At 66.6% G+C, this 12,317-nt stretch overlaps 2 protein-coding genes across 4 annotated transcripts in view; one reads left to right on the forward strand and one right to left on the reverse strand.

The window, feature by feature from the left end:
- Positions 1–9,363, forward strand: part of LOC134170628 (dedicator of cytokinesis protein 2-like) — a 48,382-nt gene extending 39,019 nt beyond the window's left edge. For both annotated transcript variants that reach the window (XM_062632169.1, XM_062632171.1), the window contains exons 29-52: positions 299–397; positions 667–761; positions 1,111–1,189; positions 1,285–1,385; positions 1,562–1,620; positions 2,005–2,153; positions 2,349–2,434; positions 2,818–2,974; positions 3,199–3,239; positions 3,368–3,458; positions 3,529–3,648; positions 4,250–4,339; positions 4,439–4,543; positions 5,085–5,226; positions 5,455–5,536; positions 5,634–5,718; positions 5,903–5,989; positions 6,929–7,105; positions 7,188–7,271; positions 7,356–7,493; positions 7,722–8,267; positions 8,518–8,611; positions 8,993–9,123; positions 9,192–9,363. In XM_062632169.1, coding sequence (XP_062488153.1) covers positions 299–397; positions 667–761; positions 1,111–1,189; positions 1,285–1,385; positions 1,562–1,620; positions 2,005–2,153; positions 2,349–2,434; positions 2,818–2,974; positions 3,199–3,239; positions 3,368–3,458; positions 3,529–3,648; positions 4,250–4,339; positions 4,439–4,543; positions 5,085–5,226; positions 5,455–5,536; positions 5,634–5,718; positions 5,903–5,989; positions 6,929–7,105; positions 7,188–7,271; positions 7,356–7,493; positions 7,722–8,267; positions 8,518–8,611; positions 8,993–9,123; positions 9,192–9,281 — 2,928 coding nt within the window. In that variant the 3' untranslated portion in view covers positions 9,282–9,363. The remainder of the gene's footprint in view (positions 1–298; positions 398–666; positions 762–1,110; positions 1,190–1,284; positions 1,386–1,561; positions 1,621–2,004; positions 2,154–2,348; positions 2,435–2,817; positions 2,975–3,198; positions 3,240–3,367; positions 3,459–3,528; positions 3,649–4,249; positions 4,340–4,438; positions 4,544–5,084; positions 5,227–5,454; positions 5,537–5,633; positions 5,719–5,902; positions 5,990–6,928; positions 7,106–7,187; positions 7,272–7,355; positions 7,494–7,721; positions 8,268–8,517; positions 8,612–8,992; positions 9,124–9,191) is intronic.
- An 819-nt stretch (positions 9,364–10,182) lies between these two features.
- Positions 10,183–12,317, reverse strand: part of LOC134170636 (BCL2/adenovirus E1B 19 kDa protein-interacting protein 3-like) — a 35,833-nt gene continuing 33,698 nt past the window's right edge. Inside the window, exons 2-7 of one of the 2 annotated variants that reach the window (XM_062632196.1) lie at positions 11,997–12,034; positions 11,377–11,503; positions 11,167–11,296; positions 10,979–11,073; positions 10,755–10,904; positions 10,183–10,537 (exon numbers count right to left, since the gene is read on the reverse strand). In XM_062632196.1, the coding sequence (XP_062488180.1) occupies positions 10,489–10,537; positions 10,755–10,904; positions 10,979–11,073; positions 11,167–11,296; positions 11,377–11,503; positions 11,997–12,018 (573 nt within the window). In that variant the 5' untranslated portion in view covers positions 12,019–12,034 and the 3' untranslated portion in view covers positions 10,183–10,488. Of the gene's footprint in view, positions 10,538–10,754; positions 10,905–10,978; positions 11,074–11,166; positions 11,297–11,376; positions 11,504–11,996; positions 12,254–12,317 lie in introns of those variants that run through there. The other variant, XM_062632195.1, reaches the window with a different exon arrangement.

The following is a 12,317-nucleotide window of genomic DNA, read 5'->3' on the forward strand; positions in this document are numbered from 1 at the left end:
TCCCACCCCTGGAGGCTGTGAGGGGCTGGCAGAGGAAGGGCTGGCTGCAGGAGATGGGGCTCAGTGTGGCAGGAGAGATGTGGAGAGCCAGGGAGGGGGGGACCATGAGGGACCCCCAGGGCAGCCAGGGGTCTGGGGTACAGACCGGCTGGAGGAGTATGGGCAGGCATTCGGAACCCCCCATGGTGCCAACCATCGGATCCCATCCCCAGTACACCCCTTCAGTGGCAGAGAGGGAACCCCACCCCCAGCACACCGATGGGACCCCAGCAGTGTCTGACCAGCTCCTGTCCCACAGAGTCACTATGTGGCCTGCATGGCTGCCATCCTGAGCCAGATGGACATGGAACATTACAGATCTTACATCAAGGCGTTCCCCTCCCGGGCCGAGCTGATGGTGAGTGCTGCCCCATGCAGTGACCCGGGCCCTCCATCACCGGCAACCCCCTGCCTCTCCACCCTATGTCTTGGCTGGGGTGTCCCACTGGTCCCAGTGCCTGTACCTGGGCACCCAGCACTGGTGCCACCCACCCCTGGGTGCTCATCCCTGCTCCATGGAGGTGAAGCTGGTGGGTGGTGAGGCTGCTCCAGCCCCAGCGTCCAGCACAGCATCACCTGGGAGGGTATCGTGGTCGAGCCCAGCTCTTGACATCTCCTTCCCACCAGGATTTCCTCATGGAGACCTTCATCCTCTTCAAGGACCTGATTGGCAAGGCAGTGTACCCGTGCGACTGGATGGTGATGAGCATGGTGCAGAATCGGTGTGGACCCCTGACCCATGGGGGGATGTTGGACCTGGGGTGTCTCTGGGGTACAGGGTACCCAGACACTGGAGCACGGAGCCTAAAGCTCACTCAGCCCCCTCCAAACACCTTCAGCACTCTGGGTCCAGTTCAGGGCAGCTCCAAATGCCTCCTGCTCTGCCCTGGGACAGTGCAGCCCCATTGCAGCCCTATTGGTGGGCTTTGGGGCTCCCGGGGAGTGGGGAGCTGTTGCTGGACACCTGATGGCATCAGTGGGGATGCCACTGGGCAGGACTGGTGCAGCGGCAGCATCGGGCCCTGCCTGTGGCACTGGGACAGGCAGAGCCACTGACCCCAGCACCCACAGGGAGTTCCTGCGCACCATCAACCAGTTTGCCTCCACCTTGACCGAGATGTTCCTGAGCGAGGACAGCTTCGAGCTACAGGTGAGGGCGCTGCTCCAGCCCAGGGCGAGGGGACCCCGTGTGTCCCCAGCTCTGCCCCCACCCCTTGTGCCAGCTCTGCCCTGTCCCCACTGCAGCTTTGGAACAATTACTTCCACTTGGCCGTGGCTTTCCTGACCCAAGACTCGCTGCAGCTCGAGAACTTCTCCCAGGCCAAGCGCAGCAGCATCCTGGCCAAGTGAGTTGCCCTCAGCTCCTCCGGCTGCCCCTGCCCTGCCGCAGCACCGTGGGGCTGGGCTCTGCAGCTCCACTTCAGGCGGCTGCCATGCTGTGGGGCTGGGATTTGGGGTGAGCCGGTTGGGCTGTACTTGGATCACATCCTGCTCGGGGTGCTGACCAAAGCTGTCCTGGCAGGTACGGGGACATGAGAGCCACCATTGGAGCGTCCATTCGGGACATGTGGTACAACCTTGGTGAGCGTGGCATAGCCATGGGGGCTTGGCGAGGGTCTGGTGTCTGGTGGTCACCAGCATGGCCCCTGGAATGGTGCTGGAGGGTGGCATCGGGGGCTGCAGGCATGAGCAGGGTGTGCAAGCCGGCAGGGATGAGGCTTGGCAGGCGTGAGCCTGGAGGATGCTCTGGGATGTGCAGGGTGGGATGCGTGAGCCGGGGGATGCTCTGGGATGGGCTGGGTGGGATGTGTGAGCCTGTGGGATGTGCCATCTGCAACCAGGCAAAGCTGTGGTGCGTGAGCCCCCAGCACTGTGATCAGCTGTGAGCCCTCACTCCCTGCAGGCAGCCTCCCCAATCTGGGTTGGTGTCTGCCTGCAGCATGGCCTTCCCATTCCCAATCCCAGGCCCCCGCAAGATTGAGTTCATCCCGGGCATGGTGGGCCCCATCCTGGAGATGACGCTGGTGCCGGAGCCAGAGCTGCGCAAGGCCACCATCCCCATCTTCTTTGACATGATGCTCTGCGAGTACCAGCTCACCCGCAGCTTTGCCCGGGTGGGTGCCTGGTGCTGGACCCTGCTCCTCACAGGGCAGGGGAACAGGGACCACTCAGTGCAGGGGGGTCCTTGGGGAAGGGGCTGCAGCGGCTGAGCCTGAGGCTGTTGGGAGCCTCCTGCCCCAGTGCTGCAGCTCCACGGCCCCAGCCCTGCCCATCCCAGCTCCCAGCACTGCTCACGTACATCTCTGCAGTTTGAGGATGAGATCCTGCGGCAGTTGGACACTGAGGTGGAGGGCGGCCGCGGGGATGAGCAGTACAAGCAGCTCTTTGAGAGCATGTGAGTGTGCCCCCCTGAGCCTCTGCTGTCCTCCTGCCCCACACTGCCTCAGCCAGCCTGCTCCTCACTGTGCTCTGAGCTGGGGCAGGACTTAAGGGGAGGAAAACTCCTGCCCCGGCATCATCGTGTGCCCTTTGCACACCACTGCTGCCCAGGCAATGCTCCTGCCCCAGCAATGTTCCTGCCCTACCCAGGCCTTGCTCCTGCCCCGTGATGCCCATCACAGATCCCTGTGCCAGGCAGATGAATCTCTCAGCTCTCTCCCTATGAGCACACTTTGCTCTCTGTTCCTGCTGCCCCTCCTGCCCCCTCTCCCCCGCCCCAGCACAAGGAGCGGGGCTGGGGCTGAGCACAGTGCCCCTGTCACCCCCTGCCCTCCCCAGCCTGCTGAGCTGCTGCCAGGCGCACCCCGAGCTGGCCGAGCCCGGGCAGAGCTTCGTGGCACTGGTGACGGGGCTCCTGGAGCGGCTCCTCGACTACCGGGCCGTGAGGAACGACGAGAACAAAACCTACAGCATGAGCTGCACTGTTAACCTGCTGGTGGGCACCTGCCCCGTGCCTCCGCCCCGGGGCTCAGCCCCATGCCCCCCCCGTCCCCTGGCACAGCAGGGATGCGGTGTGCCCGGTGCCAAACCCGGGAGGTACCTGCTGGGAGGCACCTCCGGGTCCGAGCCGATGGGGAGCGGTGGCACATGGCGGGTGGGGGGGGCGGTGGCACCGGCCCCTCCCGGGGCCGCTCAAATGGCCTCGTGCGCTCTTCCCAGAACTTCTACAAGGAGATCGGGCGCCAGGCCATGTACATCAGGTGAGCGCGGCCGGCGGAGGTCCCGGCGCTGCCCCTGCTCGGCCCCGGGGCACGGGCGGGGACGGCGGAGCTGCCGCGGGGCGGGTGCGGGGCTCCGGGTCCGGAGCCCACCCGCGGCCCGCTCGCAGGTACCTGTACAAGCTGCGGGACCTGCACGTCAGCTACGAGAACTACACGGAGGGCGCCTACACGCTGCTGCTGCACGCGCGGCTGCTCAAGGTGGGCACCGGGGCCGCGGGGCCGCGGGGCGGCCGGGGCTCGCCGTGACGGGCTCCGCTGTCCCGGGCAGTGGTCGGACGAGGCGAGCACGGCGCCGGTGCAGGGCGCGCACGGGCCCGCGCTGCGCACCCAGCGCCAGCTCAAGGAGGCGCTTTACAACCAGATCATCCGCTACTTCGACCAGGGCAAGGTGAGCGCGGCCGTGCCGCGGCTGCCTCCTCCCGCTGTCCCCCGCTCCCAGCCTCCAGCCCCATCCCGGCCCAACCTCGCTCCCCACCGCGGTGGTGGGGCTGGAGCTGCCCTGCAGGGAGGCCGGGGTGGGTGGTTCACCCACAGCCACCCAGCTGCTGAGGCTGTGCTTCCCCCTGTGCACCCATCCCACACCATACTGTCCCTTTCCACCCTGTCCCACCCCGTACCACCCCAGCCCGTCCTATCCCACCCCATCCTGTCCCGTCCCGTCCCACCCCATTCTCTTCCATCCTATCTCATCCCATCATGTCCCATCCTGTCCCATCCCATCCAATCCCATCTCATTCCATCCCACCCCACTCTCAGCCCCCAGCCCTCATACTGCCTGGGGCCAGCAGCTGGGACACCCCAGGAGAGGAATTGCTCATGCTGGGGGGCTCAGCGGCTGGAGATGGTGGGAAGCCAAGTCCTCCTGCAGCCACCAGCACCCAGCTGGACCACCAGCCCCCCCCCCCGTCCTCGCTGCAGATGGGGCCGGTCCCTTCTGGAAGCCCCAGTGCCTCCCTGCCCCGGCTCACCCCCAGCTCCATCTCCTACAGATGTGGGAAGAGGCCATCCACATCTGCAAGGAGCTGGCGGAGCAGTACGAGAGCGAGGTCTTTGACTACGAGCTGCTGAGTGACATCCTGGTGAGTGACACCTGCCGAGAGCAGGGGGAGCGGGGGGGCCGCAGCGCTCCTGCCCATGGCCGCTCCCATCCCATCCCCATTCCCACCCCTCTCCTGCAGCAGCAGGAAGCCGGCTTCTATGAGAAGATCCTGAAGGTGCTGCGGCCCAGCCCGGATTACTTTGCCGTGGGCTACTACGGGCAGGGCTTCCCCCCGTTCCTGCGGGTGAGCATCCTGGTGCCATGGCCACAGGAGCTGGGGTCCTGGCCCTGCCCCTTCTCATGCACTCATCTCCATCTCTCCTCTGGCAGGTTAAAGCCATTCCCCTTGGCCTGTCCCTGCAGGCCCTTGTCCAAAGCCCCTCTCCAGGTTCCCTGTAGCCCCGCTGGAGACCATCCTGGTGGCCTTCTCTGGATTCATTCCAACAGCTCCACTCTTTGAATGAGTCCATCCAGCCAATTCCTTATCTACTGAGTGGTCCATCTGTCAAATCCATGTTTCTCCAGCTTAGAGACAGGGGTCCTGTGCAGGACAGTGCCACATGTCTTGTGCAAGGCCAGGATGGTGGTGTCAGCGGCTCTTCCCTTATCCCCCAACACCGTAACCCTGGCACAGAAGGGCAGATTTATCAGGCACACTTTGTCCTTAGTGAAGCTGTGTTGGCTTCACCCATCACCTGCACATGCCTCAATTCCCTTTTCCCCCAGCTGCTGGCCTTGGGCAATGTTTCTCTCAGGAGGGACAAGTTGTCTCCTCCTCCCTGCAGAACAAGGTCTTCATCTATCGGGGCAAGGAGTATGAGCGCCGGGAGGACTTCGAGCTGCAGCTGCTGAGCCCCTTCCCCAGCGCTGAGAGGCTCAAGAGCACGAGTCCCCCTGGGCAGGACATCACTGGCTCCCCAGGACAGTGTATCCTATGAGCAGGGGTGGGCAGGGAGGGATCCTCTGAGCAGGGATGGGCAGGCAGGGATCCTCTGACAGGGATGGGCAGGGAGGGATCCTCCGAGCAGGGATGGGCAGGCAGAGACCCTCCAAGCACGGGCCGGACAGGAGGGCTGGTTCCTGGGCCATTTTCCCCACATGGGTCCCCCACACCGTGTCCCTGCAGTGGTGCTGGTGGCTCCTTCACTCCCGCAGACATCCAGTGTTTCACCGTGCAGCCGGCAGAGGAAGCCAGGGGCCGGTTCAAGGACCGGAGCATCCCAGAGCAGATCACCAAGTGAGTGTCCTGGCATGGAGAGGCTGCTGCTGCCCTGCTCCGCATGGAAAGGGCCAAACAGGGACCTTTCCCACCCTCTGCCCTTCCTGCCCTCCAGTTTCTACAGAGCCAACCACGTCCAGAGGTTCAGCTACTCGCGACCCTTCAAGAAAGGCCCAAAGGACCCAGACAATGAATTTGCAGTGAGTGCAGGGGGCCTGTGAGGAGCTGAGTGTCCACAGAAGGGGGGGGGTTCAAGCAAGACAGGGGGGGTCCCAGACCTGGGATGGGGAGGTGGTGGTTCTGTGCCCATGGGATAGGGAGGAGGGAGTCCCCTGCCCCATGGGGTGTCCCAGGGTGCTGGGCTGACCCCCTCGCTTCCCACAGAACATGTGGATCGAGCGGACAAGCTTCCTGACAGCCTATCCCCTGCCTGGCATCCTCCGCTGGTTCGCGGTGACCTCCACCACCACGGTGAGGGGGTTCGGGGGCAGCAGGAACCTCTGGGGGCATCCCTCCCCCAGACAGCAGCACACAGACCCAGGCAGGGGTGCTGCCCCCCCCTTCCCCTTCTGGGCTCCCCAAGCTCAAGCTGCTCAAACCCGGGTGCAGGAGCAGGTCCTGCCCCTGCCCCAGCAGCCCCTGCCCCAGCAGCCCCTGCTCTCAGTGCAAACCAGATCCAGCCCCCCAGCACTCAAATCCCCAGCTCGCTCCTGTGGCCCTGTGGTGCTTTGAGCACAGAGCCCGGCTGCCACCACTGCCAGGCACTGGGCATGACCCCCTTTGGCATCGCCTTGACCCCCTGCCCCAGGGCTGGGCTTGGGCCGGTGCTGCAGGGAGCCGTGTCCCAGGGCACGTACCCAGGGCTGCTGCTGATCGTGGGCAAGGAGACTCCCTGGCACCCCCCGACTGGTGCTGGTGGCACGGACCCAGCGACAGGCCCTGGTCTGGGCGCTCACCCACTGGGTGCCCATCTCTTCCGTGGGGCGCAGGAGGCCACGTGTGGGAGCAGCAGCAGCACTGGAGGGGTTCCAGCAGCACCATGTGTGGGTTTCACACCTTTCGCAGAGGGAGGTGCCAGAGCCCAGTGGCTCAGGTGCTGTGGGAGGACACGGGAATGCCCCGGCTGGGCCGTCAGTGCTGCGCCGAGCACAGGGGCTGCATGAGAGCTGCCACGTCCAACCCTGGCCTGCAGGACCAGCCCTGCTGCAGCCTCTGCTCCGTGCCGGGACCAGCACTTCCAGTGCCTCCTCCTGAAGCCTTGGCTCAGGGGCAGGAGCTGGTGCCAGGGTCCAAGGGGTGTTGTGGCATGAGAGGAGCAGCCCCGGCGCTGGGGAGGGCCCTCGCTGCCACCCTGCCCAGGCTGGGCAGGTCACGGGGCCAGCGGCTGTGACCTCCCCTCCCCGGGCACAGACCATCATCTCCCCCCTGGAAAACGCCATCGAGACCATGATGAAAACCAACGAGAAGATCATGAGCGAGATCAACCGGCACCAGCAGGACCCCGGCTTGCCCATCAACCCTCTCTCCATGCTGCTCAGCGGCATTGTGGACCCTGCTGTCATGGGGGGCTTCGCCAAGTACGAGATGGTGAGGACACGGTAGCTGTGCTGTCCCCTGCCGGCGTGGGGATGAGCCGGCCCCCCGGCAGCGCTGAGCCAGCTCCTTGCAGGCCTTTTTCCAGGAGTCCTACCTGCGGGAGCACCCCGAGGACGAGGAGAACATCGAGAAGCTGAAGGACCTGATCGCCTGGCAGGTACGGACCTCAGCACCCACCAGCCCCAGTGCCCCAGCCCGGGGGCTCCGCAGTCCCGGTGGCCCTGTCCCTGTCCTCCTGCAGGTGCCGCTGCTGGCGGAGGGGATCCGGCTCCACGGGCAGAAGGTGACAGAGGACCTGCGGCCGTTCCACGAGCGCATGGAGCAGTGCTTCGGGCAGCTGCGGGCCAAGGTGGAGAGCCAGTACGGGCTGCGGGAGATGGTGAGTGCTGAGCGCAGCACCCGCGGGTGACACCGCGCAGGCCAGGTCAGGTCTGGGGCAGCAGGGACCGACCCGTGGGGCTGGAGATGCAGCAGGGCGAGGGGCTCTGTGCATGGGGGACCCTGGGGGGACGACAGCACTGCCGTGGGGTGGCACAACCCCAGGCAGAGCCAGGGCAGGCCCTGGGGGCTCCGCAATCTCCTCCCTCCCTGCTCCCTGTGCTCTCAGGTCTGGTTCGAGGACCAGCGCCCCGGACGCCCCCGGTCCACGGCCTGGGGCCCCGACTGGAACCGGCTGAGCCACTGTGGAGACAGGCAAGTGCCGTGGTGGGAGCACGGCCCCGAGCTCCCCCCGCCCTCACCCCTCCCTGCTGCCCCTGAGCTGTCCTCAGCACCTCAGCCCAGACCAGTGCCCTGCTCCAGGCACATCCCGGGGGTCCCCCACGTGGGTGGCACGGAGCAGAGACACCCCGTATGCAGCCCCCAGGCTCCCCTGGTACCTGAGCTGGTCCTGCTGGCTTGTGCCTGCCAAGCACCCACGGTGGAGATGGTGCTGGGTCTGGCTGGCCCATGCCATAGCCCTGCTCCCCGTCCCCTGCTGCCTGCCCGCCCCTCACCAGCCCCAATGCTCCCCAGCACGGAGACCCCCCCAACCCCAAAACCCACCGAGAGTGAGGAGCGCAGGACCGAGTGCAGGGAAAACCGCTCCAGCACCTTCTTTGGGCACCGGCGGCAGGACCTGTGGCAGTCCATCTCGGAGCTGCCGGAGCCCAAGGTGAGGCTCAGCCCGGCCCCAGCGCCTCCTCTCCTCCCGGCGTCCGCTCATGCTCCCCAGGCCTCCTGCAGCACCAGGGACCCCAGCACGGGTGGGACTCGAGGTGCCGGTGGCAGGAGCAGCAGAGAGGGGGCACAGAGCAGGAGCTCGGGGCTGCAGGCAGGGTCCTGGCGCTCCCCAGCCCCACCAGAGGCTCCTGCGATGCCCCCCCCGTGAGCCCCCGCGGTGCTGAACCTCCCTCTGCACCCAGGACGAGAAGCGGAGACTCTCCCACGTGAGCGAGAGCAGCTCCGCCGGGAAGCAGCCGGGGCCAAGCCGCGCCGGTGCCCAGCTGAGCCCCACAGGTACAGCCCCAGCCCCATAGCCAGGCTCAGGGCTGTGCCCCAGTCCTAGCAGGGCGGGTACGAGCCCCCCCCCAAGCACCCTCAGCGCCCCACAGGACGCTGCAAGCCGGGAGCACCGGGGGTACCAAGAGCACGGGCAGATCCCATGCGGCTCCAGTGCCTCCCACGCAATGCTCCCCGTGGAGCACTCGCTGCTGATCGCAGTCCCGGTGCCGATGGGTCTGGGTGCTGAGCTGAGCTCCACAGCCCCCCTCTCCCGGCTGGGCTCTCGCCCCATCGCGCTGCAGCCCCGCGGACAGGAGCGAGCTGGCCCCAGCAGCCCCCGGCACCCCCACGGGCCCCGCAGGCTCGCCGGTGGATGACCCCCCCCCCCCCCCGCAGGGCCGTCCCCGTCACCCACCGGCTTCGGGGGCCGCGTGAAGAGCGCCAGCAGAGCCCCGCCGCTGCCGCGCAGGATCAGCTCCGCCGTGTACGAGACCTTCCTGGAGCTCAGCGACGCCGCCGGAGGGAAGGTACCCCCCGGCCCGGCCCGCCCCCGGTAACGGCCCCAGCGCCCGGTAACGGCGCCTCCCGCTGGCAGGTGACCCCATCAACCCCGGCGGACGGAAACAAAGGCCCGAAGTCGCCGCCGCTGCCGTCCCCCAGGTTCAAGCGCCTCTCACAGCTCTGAGCCCGAACCCGCAGCAGCCCCATCTGCCAGGGATGGAAAACCTCGCCGTGACCCCGCTCCCGCTGTGCCAACGGCCCTGTTCCTGCCCGCTGGACCCCCACTTGCACCCTGCAGAACCCAGGAGCTCTCTGCGTGCCCCAGTACAGGCCACAGCCACCTTGTGTCCTGCCAGGGCTGGCTCCTGACACCTTCAGGTGTCCCCAGGGCTGGGGCCTCCCTGTCCCCAGACTTTTCCCCACCCCAGTGCTCCAGAGGCCAGAGGCAAGGTTCCTGCTGAGCCCAAGTGGCCGCACACCCACCATGTCCCAGCTGAGCTCTGAGCCACGCAGCCCCTCAGCACCACGCTACACTGGAAAGGATCTTCCTCCCTCCACCCTCAACTGCCTGGGGACCATGGCATGCACAGGACAACCAGCCCCCTGCCAGCATGGGGCCAGCTCTTTCCTCCCACTCACAACACCAGGGGCAGCTCCTGTCCTTTGTCCCTCATCTTCACACCCCATGCCACAGCACCAGAAACAACCCTCTGGCCCAGCCAGGTCTGTGTGCAGCCTGGGCAGTACCAGCTCTCCTGCCACATCTGGATTTGCAGCACCAGCTCTCCTGCCACATCTGGCTTTGCAGTCCCTGGCCACCAGCACTGGGCTCCCCGCTGCCCCAGTCATGGCTAATAAAGCCCTAATGCACCAGCCATACATGCTATAGCAGGGCTGAAAACTGTTTATGAGCCCAGCACTCATCCCTGCATGCATACAGGCCAAGCAGGGGCCCTTTCACAGCCAGGCAACCCCCCCAGCACCCCAACAGGCAGGGAGCTCCTGCAGCCTGAGCCCATAGGAATGCCACAATGCCCTGGGGAGCTTGCCTGCTCACCCGGTGCTGGGCTGTGTGGGTCTGGTGCTGCCGGTGACTCAGTGCTCTTTACTCGCACGCTGTGGTGCAGCTCAGGAGCCATATTTACAGTCTGTGTTAAAAAGGAGGAACATGGACCCGTAACCAAGGGATGGGGGGGCAGGGGCTGCCTGCCCCGGGAGCTGCCATCAGTGCGCTTCTGTCTACATGGGAGAGCGGGATCAGCTCCTGGGCTGGGGCTAAAGAAGGGACAAGGGGAGACGGTGCTTCGTGCCACAGCCAGGAAGCCTGGGAGCAGTTGGGCTGCGCTGATGCCCAGACTCCCCCCACACCGAGCCTCACTGGTTCCAGCTCTTCACAGTGGGTTGGCCGAGGAGGCTGCCAGTCGCTTCCCAATGTAGATCCTGGGTTGGAAAGAGAGACTGTAAGTGACCCCGCAGAGATGCTCGGAGCAGCACCCAAGGAAGACCATTCTACATCCAGGAGTGTTTCCGCAGCCCAGCTCCATGAGGGCAGCCTCCTGGGCTGGGCCAGCCAGGGGCTCCCAGGCTACAGACACAGATCAGTGCAGGGCTTCCCCTGAATGCATCCAAGCCCAGGTCAGGCCCATCAGAAACTCACCCAAGCCCCAGTGTCAGCACGTGGCTGAGCAGCAGCGAGGGGATGAAGAGCAGCAGCAGCTCTGAACTGAACAGTTTCTTCTTTCTCCCCACTGCTCCTCCCTGCAGGCTCCACAGCACTGGCTGCGGGGAGCACACAAAGGCAAACTCCCTGGGAAAAGCGCACAGTTAACGGGGAATGGAGGAGGGCAGAGCACCGCAAGAGGGCACAGGACATGGCCTTACTTTGGAGAGAGATGCTGAGGGTGGCGGGCACAGGCCCAGTTAAGGGATGCTGGCAGGCGCTGTTCCCTCCGCTCAGCTTCATCCGGCACATCCCACTAGGAAGAGGTACAGGACAGGTAAGACCAGGGGCGCAGTGAGCACAGCACAGGACATGGTACAGGGCGCAGAGCACCGTGTAGCTCCCTCACCTGCCGGGGGTGCAGGCAGCCTGGCTGGGGCTGGCTGCAGGGAGGCCGCAGGTCGCTGTCCCCAGGCCGCTCGCTGGCCGAACTCGCTCCATCCTCATCCCAGACTGGGGAGCCCATCAGGAGCAGGGCACTGCAAAGCAACCCCCGGTCACCAGGCCTGTGCCACCCCAAGGCCCCCGGCTCACCCCCTGCTGGGTCCCTGGGACTCACCCGTCGCCGCTCTCGGTCTCCAGCTGTGCCTCCAGCAGCATCCGCTCCACGTCGGCATGGCAGGAGGAGAGCCGCAAGGGCTCGGGCTCAGGGCCCCCGGGGCCGCAGCGCAGCTCCACCCAGGAGCCTGCAGGGGCCGTCAGCCCGGCACCGACCCCAGGCCCACCCGCACCCCGCTCTGACCCCCCGCTGTGCATCGGGCACCACTGCCCAGGGGCCACGGGAGCACCAAGCCCTGCCTCTGACCTGTGTGCCCGCGTCTGCCCAGGGCTGCCCACTGACCCCAGCCACCCTCCCCGGTGCACATCACCCCCCCGGGACTCCCACGGAGCCAGCCCACCCACCCCACACCAGCCTGCCCGTGAGCCCCAGGCTCCTCATCGACCCGGACCCCGGTGCACGTCAGCCCTCCCGGGACCCCCGTTAACCTAAATCCCCCCATGTGCGCGCCAGCCCACCCAGGACCCCCGGACTCCCATTGACCCAGATCCCCCAGGTCCGGACGAGACCCCCCCAGGGCCCGCATTCACCCTTCCCTCCGGTGCCTGCCCGGGACCCTGCCTGACCCAGTACACCCGGCATCCCCCGGCTCCCGCCCCCCCCCCGGTGCCCACACCGACCGTCATCGCCGGTGCACGCCATGGCCCCGCCGCGCTCGGCTCTGCCCGTCACGTGACGCCCCCGAGCCCCCATGTAAATAAAACCACCGGCACCGGCAGCTCCCGTCTTAAAAGGGCACCGGCTCCGTGCGCTGGGGCCCGCGCGGTCGGCACCGGGGCAGCAGCTCCGGCGGAGGTCGGGTCCCCACAGGGCTCGGCGGCAGCACCGCCCCGCGGCCGCAGGTCGCCGGGACCCGCCGCGTTGCCCCTTTAAGCGGCGCCTACGTGCGGCGAGCGAGCGGGCGGCGGCCGCGGCGCGTGAGGGCCCGCACGGAGCCGGGC

The sequence above is a fragment of the Pezoporus occidentalis genome, unplaced genomic scaffold (genome assembly GCF_034315485.1).
Source record: "Pezoporus occidentalis ecotype Australia unplaced genomic scaffold, CSIRO_AGI_Poc_V1 ctg386, whole genome shotgun sequence".
In the NCBI taxonomy this organism is placed as follows: domain Eukaryota; kingdom Metazoa; phylum Chordata; class Aves; order Psittaciformes; family Psittacidae; genus Pezoporus; species Pezoporus occidentalis.